The sequence below is a fragment of the Papaver somniferum genome, chromosome 4 (genome assembly GCF_003573695.1).
Source record: "Papaver somniferum cultivar HN1 chromosome 4, ASM357369v1, whole genome shotgun sequence".
NCBI lineage: Eukaryota > Viridiplantae > Streptophyta > Magnoliopsida > Ranunculales > Papaveraceae > Papaver > Papaver somniferum.
This window is the reverse complement of record NC_039361.1, coordinates 71,697,715-71,707,865: the sequence shown is the minus strand read 5'-3', so window position 1 is coordinate 71,707,865 and position 10,151 is coordinate 71,697,715. Positions and strand designations below refer to the sequence as shown.

General features: G+C 37.1%; 2 protein-coding genes across 2 annotated transcripts; one reads left to right on the top strand and one right to left on the bottom strand.

Annotated features, from left to right (window-relative positions):
- The first annotated feature begins 3,986 nt into the window (after nt 1–3,986).
- On the top strand, nt 3,987–4,902 carry LOC113275865 (nodulin-related protein 1-like). Its single transcript, XM_026525434.1, has one exon. It carries the CDS (start codon nt 4,123–4,125, stop codon nt 4,615–4,617), a length of 495 nt encoding a protein of 164 aa, XP_026381219.1. The 5' UTR covers nt 3,987–4,122; the 3' UTR covers nt 4,618–4,902.
- Nucleotides 4,903–6,509: 1,607 nt separating this feature from the next.
- Nucleotides 6,510–9,352, bottom strand: LOC113275864 (phosphatidylinositol 3,4,5-trisphosphate 3-phosphatase and protein-tyrosine-phosphatase PTEN1-like). The gene is made up of 8 exons (XM_026525433.1): nt 9,141–9,352; nt 8,696–9,022; nt 8,421–8,597; nt 8,196–8,309; nt 7,832–8,020; nt 7,392–7,625; nt 7,217–7,318; nt 6,510–7,028 (listed from the first exon to the last, which is right to left on the bottom strand). The coding sequence occupies exons 2-8, from the start codon at nt 8,981–8,983 to the stop codon at nt 6,897–6,899; spliced, it is 1,236 nt and encodes a 411-aa protein (XP_026381218.1). The 5' UTR covers nt 8,984–9,022; nt 9,141–9,352; the 3' UTR covers nt 6,510–6,896.
- Nucleotides 9,353–10,151: the final 799 nt, after the last annotated feature.

Genomic DNA, 10,151 nt, shown 5'->3' with positions numbered 1-10,151 from the left:
TTCATATTACAGTTGTGAAAGGAAAAAAAAAATAACGTAAAAAAGAAGAAGAACATCAGCGAGAAAATACATAAAAAGAAATAAGATCCATAACTTTAAAAATAATTTAAAAAGATCTAAAAATGTATGGAAAAGTAGGAAACTGCAAATAGTTTCACGGTGAAGTAAATATTTCAGTGCATGAACATTCCATGTTACACGAGTTGCCTATTGGTGTGAAACTCAGCTGTGAAGAGACCGTACTTTGAGGGTATAAACTCACATGTGAAGAGCCATAAGACTTGGTTTAAGAGCTTCTCCAATTACTGGTGCACATAGGATACACATCCATTTTTCCTAAAAGCTTTCTCCAATCCTAATCTTCCTAACTAATGTATAGATGAGGTAGATAACATGGCATGGATTTGGGTAGACATCCTCCATATGAACCTCTAGAACAAGAGGTTTAACAAGAGGATATCTATCCATCCTTGTCAGATCTTTTAAATGATAATTTTAGTTTACTTTAAAACGGTTCTTAATTGCAAATTAATACTCCCTTCGTTCCTAATTAATAGGTTGGTTTTATTTTTGGAGAAAATTAAGGAAATTAAGAGAACTAATCATTGAAAGTGGTCCTCATGACACTTGTCAATAAAAGAAGTGAAGTGAAATAGTGTCCGTGACACTTGTCAGCAAAAAAAGTGAAATGGTCCACATAACACTTGTCATCAAAAGAAGTTAAGAGAAAAGTGATCCCAAAAAACTAAAATAACATTTGACTTTCACTTTCCAATTGGGAAACCAACGTATTTTTTTCAATCATCCATTTAAAGAAACCAGCCTATTATTTAGCGAAAGTATTTTATTTTAAATATTTTTTTATCGAAACCTATTTTTTTACAGTCATTGAATCAATCAAATAAGATCAATACGTCATACATCAATCCTGTATCTTTTTTTATTCTTATTATCAAGATGGAACTTTTTCTAATTAAGAATTTTCTTTTTTGAAAGATAGGTTTCATATAAGATAGAAGAATAATTTATGTTAGTCTTTTGTCATCATCGATATCACTTTTTCTTCTCCTTAGAGCAATTGCAATGGATGAGTAAACCCAAATTTTCAGTTGAGTGAGCTGGCGTAGTGGGACGGACCATCGATCAAAATTTGATCAAAGAATAAAATCCAGACCAAATTTGGTCTGCGATCAAGATCAAATCCAAATATAGTCGGGCATTGATATAATCTCCGCTACACATCAGGCGTTGATATAATCTCCGCCATTCATCGGGCGTTGATATAATGTCCGCTACACAAGGGGCGTTGATATAATGTACGCCTGAAACGGGGCGTTGGTTAAATGTACGCCCGATGGGGCGTTCATAAACTTAACGCGCGAAATGGGACGTTCATATACTTAACACCCCACTCCATTTTCAACTTCACAATTTATGAAACTTGCATGGGGCGGGCTTTATACCTCCGCCCCATTTTTTTTTATTTTTTTTGTTTCTGAAGCGTATACTATACCAACGCCCCATTCGGGCGTTATCTTTACCAACGTCCCATTCGGGCGTTATCTTTACCAACGCCTGATCCCAGACGTAATGTTTATCAACGCACGACCAAAAATACTCTTTTCCCACTACGCCACATGACGAGTAAATTTGGTCGCGCGTTGATATAAAGTCCGCTTCATCGTCCAGCGTAGATAAAGATTACGCCTGGTATGGGGCGTTGATAAAGATAACGCCTGGTATGGGGCGTTGATAAAGATAACGCATGTATGGGGCGTTAACTATAACAACGCCTGGTGTGTGGGACGGAGATTATACGTTCGCTGACAATTCAAAAAAAAAAAAAAAATGGGGCGTTGATAAAGACAACGCCCCAAGCAAAGTTTTCAAAACTTTGTGAACAACAGTATATGACTATATCAACGCCTGGGTGTCGGGGGTTAACTTTACGTACGCCCCATCCAGGCGGACATTATACCAACGCTCCATGCCAGGCGGACATTATACCAATGCCCCATTCAGGCGGACATTATACCAACGCCCCATCCAGGCGGACATTATACCAACGCCCTGCATCAGGCGTTAACTTTACGAACGCGCGGCTACAGGCGGACATTATACCAACGCCCGTCTGGTAGGCGGACATTATATAAACGCCCGACTATATTTGAATTTGGTCTTAATCGCCGACCAAATTTGGTCCGAGTTTTACTCTTTGATCAAATTTTGATCGATGGTCCGTCCCACTATACCAGCCCACTCGACACCAAATTTGGGTTTAGTCGTCCACTGCAGTTGCTCTTAGGGTTTATAACATAAGAAAGGTATTATAAAAACAAATTAATTAGAGGAATTTGGTTAATTTTTTAAACAATAAAAGTAGATAACATGCAGAAACAATTTGATAAAGACGATAGTTAGTCAAAGAAAGGGAAACACACAACATGTGTGTTGGAGAAGAAAATTTATTATTGTTGCGACGTACGGTAAATGATGTCTTCACGCAATTCGATGGATACTTTTTTCACTGAATTTAATGGATACTAGCCACATGACCATTGGAGAATCTCTATTCACGTGGAACTAGCCAGAATGGATACTAGCCACATGACCATTGGAGAATCTCTATTTGGTTAACAAAGGTAATCGCCAGAATGAAAGTTATCAATGAGTATGGGACAACAGATAACCTTGAAACTATTTGACTCAGATATATATTCTTTAGAACCAAACAGACTAAAGATAAAAAGAAAGTTAAAATAATGAGCTTCCTCTCTCTTTCTTCTCTCCATTCGAGAGGTGATTTTTCCATGAAAAATATAACCCTTTTGGGCGACCATTAAACGGCTCAGATCTGCTGGATCTTTATAGATCCTAGTAGATCTGGGCAGTAACAATAGTTTTAGTTAGTTGTTCATATATTAGCTTGGATTTAGCTTTTAAAGTTTATTTAGGGTTATGTTTTTTACTTACCGACCCGCAAGGTCTCTGCATTTTTATGGTGCTTCTATCTGCACTTTTATGGTGATTCTTATTGCCTTTAATGAGTGTTTTTGGTTACGTATGTTAGGTTCGAAGCTCGTTGGCAAAGATTTCCGGTCATTGGAATCTCCATCTCTCATTTCAAAAAAAAAAATCGGACAAATCAGTCCTTTGGAGCATCTTTTTGTCATGAAGACAAATAATCTAATGGGTGAATTATATTCCGAAAAAATCATTACTTCTCCGATTCAATAGGCTCTATCATATTTATATAATTCATGATCGCTGGTATTGCTTCTCTTTTTTATGTAGAAATTCTCGGCATCAGTCGAATTTAAATTTTCTTGAATTTGTAATTCAACTCACTATAATCTTGGTTCTCTACTATCATGGATTGAAAAAATAAAATAAAAAAAAATCGAGTGTTGGTAGTGTTTTAAGTGGGTTTGGAGTTGAGACATGGCGCCAACCACCAAGTAAATAAAGCATGTCGAATTTAAATTTTCTTGAATTTGTAATTCAACTCACTATAATCTTGGTTCTCTACTATCATGGATTGAAAAAATAAAATAAAAAAAAATGAGTGTTGGTAGTGTTTTAAGTGGGTTTGGAGTTGAGACATGGCGCCAACCACCAAGTAAATAAAGCATGATACTAAAGTTAGGAAATGGACTGCCAAGTGTGTCTGTTTGATTGGTTAAGCAGCATAAACTTACCAATCTCTCATGGTAGCAAATGATTATGTTCATCCTTGCCGACAAAGTCAATTCTCACATTTAAAGCATCAAGTTGACCGCACGCAAAACAAAGGTGAGGGCGACTACTCTCCCCACGTCTAGCACACTGCACACACATAAATGAAAAAAACTAATTTCGCCAATTTTCATTATCTTCTGCTGATAATTTTATTTTAAAAATATATTCTGGTTGTATTTCCTTGGTCGAAACACGATTACCTAATTAAGACACTTCACCGACCCCAACTTTATGATGATCATGTGGAGGAGAGGATAAGGAGGAAAGTAGAGACATAAATACACTTCCCCGTCTTCTTTGGTTCTCATTCCACTTTCTAAATCTTAACAAATTCTTTGATTTCTTGAAAGAAAAAACCATTATCAGAATTTAGTTCATTTTACCATGGATTTCTTGAACAAGTTTACCTCTTCTGATGAAGAAAAGAAACCCACAACAACAGGCGCAGCAACAACCCATGGAGAGCATAAACACCCTTCATCATCAGAGCTTTTTGCAAGTGCTAAGGTTGTTGCTGATGCAGTAACGAACAAGGAAAAGGACAAGCTTAACAAAGAAAGAGTTGCTGATGCTGCTGCTGATTTGCTCGATGCAGCTCAGACTTATGGAAAATTGGAAGAAACTAAAGGAATGGGCAAGTATGTCCAACAAGCTGAGGATTATCTTCATAATTACAAAGCTACAACCACTACTACCACCACTACTAGTCATCCAACACAACCTGACACCACCACTACCACAACTCATTCAACCACCGTTGAATCATCAGAACCATTAGGTGGGGGGCATCATGGTAAACCTGAACATGAGAAATCTGAGAGCGGTGGTGGTGGTGTTGGAGATTATTTCAAGATGGCTGAAGGATTCTTGAAGAAATGATCTCTTTAATTGTAGAATTTCTGATTTATCTCTCATGTTTTAGAAGTTTGTTGATTATTTGTTTGTTAAGTGTTAGTGTATAGGCGAGTTTCCACCTCAGGTGGTGGGTTCTAACTCTCCACGATTTTAATTATCATCATCTCTGCAGATAGAGATAGATATCTTTCACTATGTATTGTGGCATTTGTTTGCTAAATCTGATTTCTCCTTTGTTACCTTGGCCATGTAAAATCTCTATGTTTGTAATGTTGTTTGATCAAGTTATGTGTTCTTGCAAGTTTTCCATTTTCTTTCTCTACTGTGTTCTCAGGCAAGGCCTAACGGGTATCTACTCATGAGGGCTTGATTTGACACTTCGAATATGCCACTTTCCATGTTAATTCCATTTATACCACCATTTTACAAATTACGGCTAATGCACTGCCGTCTTAACAGAACCTGTTAAAATGCCGTTCAAGTAAGGCAATGTGAGATTTATGCTTATGATTAATCTCTGATGTCAAGGGAAACAGATTTATGCCTATGATCGTTGGCATGTATTAGTATCTTCTGATCGTGCGAGGACAACTCCGGATTACCCAGAAAAGGGAGAAAGGAAGCAGAGCGTAGTCGCATTGCACCATGCAAGTTAAAACTAACTAGTTATGTAAAATTCACTTAAGAGAACATTGATTAAATCATATAAGCATCGCACACATATAAACAAATAATAAAACTTCTATGGAATAACAAAGCCCTGGGTATGTACTGCCGAATATTAGTGATCTTAAACAAAATCCACGTAAATCAATTCAACACACCTTTAACTACATTAACCGTAACTTCCAAGAGTTTTTAGTTGCACCTGCAACTTGGTGCAGAAGGAGGATAAATCATTCCCTTCGTATTTGCTGCTCCAATCACAGAATCAGGGCAACAATGACGATGCCATTTATAGGTACACTGACAATCCGCAATGGCAGCACTGAGTGCAACGGCTTCAACATCCAGAATGCGTGATTCTCCATACTTAATCCCTCCATACTCGCTTGTTTGACAAGTTAAAATGATAATAAAAATAATAACCAGAAGTTTTCTAGCCATCATATTTGGTTCTCTAAGTTATGAAAAGTAACTGGAGTTTTCAGGGAAGATGAGTCTGTCCTATGAATTATAAGAGCCTTATTATATAGTCAGTGAATTCGCGGTTATGTAGTGGAAGCAGTTATGATCTTTAGATGTGGGTGACAAGACCAGCACGACAGTCAGTGAAATGGATTTACTTGCGCAATTAGACGTGGAAAAACCAGGCTCACTAGTGTAGGAACTTTCACCAAAAAAATAAGATAGGTTTTCCCATACTGGGTTGTTTTCAAATGTAGAGAATTGGTTTTCCCTCACTTTGGGAAAAGAAAGAGTCTCTACATCTACAAACACTAGACCTAGATGGGAACCTTGAGTTCAGTTTTAGCAAATTCTAGGCTTTACAGCAACCACTTTCATTTACATCTGTGTTTTTGCATTAATGATTCGTTTGAAGTTCACGTCTCTACTTCAGTTACAACCAAAACTAGAGTCACTAGACCATGTAGTAGGCATAAAAAGAATAGTGGTGCCATTTTAGCAAGGGTCTACGCATCCTTCACTACAACCTCATTATACTATTTTCAAACGACTACAAACACATTAGAAAATGCATATGTTTTTGTTCAGTTTTAAGTTCTCTCAGACACGACATTGTTTCCATCTGGACATGTGTTAAGTATCAAAGATATCTTTGGGAAGGTGTTCCATATAATCAAATCAACCAAAACCATGGTTGATGGCACGCCAGGAAGATCAATAGTTATTAAAGCTAAGGGGATATATACAACAGTAATAAAGGAAACTCTGAAAGTTTCTTAAAAAGAGAGTTTTTACTAGTGGGTTTCTCTTTCAACCATAAGGGGATATACATGACAATAACCTGTATTACGATTTCCTACTATGGAAAACTCAACTCAGACAATGAGATCAATAATCCGAGCCAATTCACCCGGAAAGGGTTGTGTATATTGAATATGAAACAAGTCTATCTATCAGCTAATTTTGCTGTCAAAATTCTAAATACAAAAATTGCTCTCTATTTTTTTTTTCCTTGTCAGATTCTTCCTAGTGTTTTCCGTCACATAAAACAAGACGAAACAGTAGGATTTAAATGAATACAATTTTGTACTGTATAAGGGGATAGGTTGGGACTAACTTGAATTTGAACTTGTACTCCAAGTGAGCATGTGAGAGGGAATTTAGTGAGAAAATCTTCAGTCATAATCATCAACTTCTATCTCGGTCGATGATGCATTGGCTGGAGCAAATAGCAATTCCACACAAAAGGATGACCCACATATTGACTGGCCTTTGCTCCCTACTTTATCAAGATCGCCGATGGAGAACTGCAAGAATACAAACTACATAATCAGTCACCTAAAAACCCAATCTGACAGTTACTTCAAAAACGACAAAATTACATTTCTAAATCTAAAGACAGAATCATTTATGCCACTACAATTAAATTGTGCTCGATGATGTTCTTAAGTCGCAGAAACTACAAGAAGTAGATATTTTCATTCGGGATATGAACCTGCAGTAAGCTGCTTGTAATAAAAGCTGTATTGAAGCAAGCATAAAAGAGTCGTCCACCAAACATCTTCTGATAGAAGATAAGTCGCACATCTCCAGAGACCTGTACAACAATCTATGTAAGGATAAAGACTGACCAAGGAGAAAACCTACAAGGGAATTTATTAATGGCTTACAAGTAGGGGTGCTTCAAAATGGTAGTCAAGGCAAGTCTTCTCATATATAACAGAACTCTCTGTGTCCATCTGCACCACAACACGGGGTTTCTCTGCATCTGGATCCTTATCCTCATCATTTTGAATGTATGAAAAATAGTATCGCGGTCTACTACTTCCTTGATATCCTTGCTTAACTGGCCGGCAGCAGTTCCTAGCAACTTCCACTGATGGTTGATACATTTGGCTGGACACCTGTTAGAATGTTTGCACCAACATTAGACAAGAGTATAAACTTACAAAGATAAAAAAATAAAAGTTGAAATATCCCAACAAATCGAGATATTGTGTCCTGTGAAGTTTTAGTAGATTTCAAGTTCTGCATATAACTTGAAGTTTGAAGTCATGGGAATAAGGTAAGTGCTGGTAATTTTAATGACGTAACTGGAGAAATCACTTACCTGCTGTAACTCAGACAGAACAAAGAAAACCGAGTCAGTGTTAACTGTGTCGTAAAGCCTAACTCGCAGCAATTCTCTGCTACAAGGTTGAGGTAAGATCACTTCAGGAGGTCCATTGTCAACTCCCCTGGGAAAGTTAACTATCTTAGACCAGTACCCAACATAACGACGCTGGCTGGCTATTGACACCTGTTGAAATTAAAAAGTCAGTGTATACTTGCTAGTAGTGCGAAATTTTCTGACTAACCACATAGAATATATCAAAAATATGTACTCCTAAGAGTGTCACGATCCCATAGAGACACTTTTCCAACACTAACATTGCAGAACAACTTTGACAAAGTTAAAATAATGCATGGCTTACTCCTTCATTGTTGGTAGTGCGTCTTTGTGCATACAGTTGAAGGGCTTCCTCTGCTGACATTCCACTATATACTAGGTAACAACAAACCATTAAGCCTGTCCTCCCTTTTCCTGCCTGAAAATACAAATCAAGTTCAGCATAAACATGGGAATACTTGTATAGGATCATTTGGAAGGCATTCTTAACTCATACAGCAAATAAAAAGGTAAAGTTTGCTGAAAATACCATGCAATGTATAACCGCAATGTTCTGTGGATCAGCAGATAACCATGACCGAACACTTTCACAAAAGAGCTTCACCATATGGAGAGGAGGAACATGATTATCATCAAATGGGAACATCTCTACACGTCCATGAAAATGTGATGGATCATAGCTTTCTTCCACGCACAAATTGTATATCTGGAAGGAACAAAGACAATGTCAGAGATTCACAATGCTAGCAAAAAGATCTACTAGTAGAAGACACAATGAAGCAACTAGAATTCTGAAAAGAATACCTTATAGTGCCCCGGATGCCTCATATCTAAAACAGACTTCACTTGCCATAAAGGATTACGATACATAGCTCGCATCCGCTCTGAAGGGAATGACATTGCTAATATACGATCCGTAATGTATGACATATCAAGATCATAGCCACCAACAAGCATTCGCCTCCTTTTTTTAGATACAAGATGTCGAATGTAGAAATTTCTCAAAAAATAATTAAACACATGATATTGCCGAGGTAGTCCAACGACATTCACAACCTTCTCTGGTGTAGGTTTGGAATATCTCAACCCCATTTTAACTGATTAGATAGATTGATTCCTAAAGAACACGACCTGTAAATCCAAATTCAACCGATTATAATTCAATTCAAAACCCAAAATCAAGCATTTTTCCACATTTCAAATACAAAAGAAAGAAAAGAAAAGATAAGGTGATATTATTATCAATTACCATCAAAGGTGAGCCGAAAAAGACCAATTAGGTGAAGATAGAAACGAATTCTAGGGTTATCAAATTTGAAAACCCTAGAAAACGCTCACGATCTGTCTGTCTGTTTGTCTGTCTTCTTCTTCTTGTTCCTGCTGGTGTTCTTGTTGTATGTACAGGTTTATTATTATCAAGGAGGCCAGAGACAGATGACCTCCTCCATGTGAATTTGTTACAGAGAAACAGATTGTATCTTTAAATTGAAACCAGTCTAAGTTTGGAGGGAGTTTTTTTCCCATTTTCTCAACCCTAATTTTTGAGAAAATTATGCCCTGATTTTAGGGGTTTATGTAAATTCTGAATTTTTAGAAAGAAACAGAGTGTGTGCCAGAGAAAGACAGATGACCTTTTTTATTTAATAACGACAGAGATTCTGTGATAGATATGTGGACTTGAGTCCGTTGACGAAACTTTTTTTCTTTTTTTTTTTCGAAGTATTTGCGATTTGTATTCTATCAAATTTGGGTTGATAAAATATCGGAAATGCTATTCCAATCACTATTCACCACTCTAATCACAGTTCAAGACGAGGTGTCATTGGAACAGATAAAAACGTGGGAGAGAAAACGTGCTATTCTCTCCTGATTTTGATGTTCTCTTTCTTTTGATTTTGGTATTTTATTTCTTGAACCACGGAACATCTATTCTATATTCTTCTTCGTCATCATCTTCATTTTGTATGTGTTGATACATGGAAATGATTAATCATACGAATAACCTCTCCTTAATCTATCAAGGTCTCCCCCCTTCTAGGAATAAAAGGGACTTTGGGACTAGGCCTAACCCATTAAGATGAGAAGTTCTAGTCCACACAAGAACACACTAAGGAAGTTGGGCTTTGGATTGAAGAGAAAGGCCCTTTAGGGTTTGGTATGAACGATTTTTCAGGGACCATGATTTTTTTTGGGGGGAACATGGTCTTATTAGGCCAACCTCCCTATACTTATAAGGGGTGTCCTAAAGTTAGGTAAATAC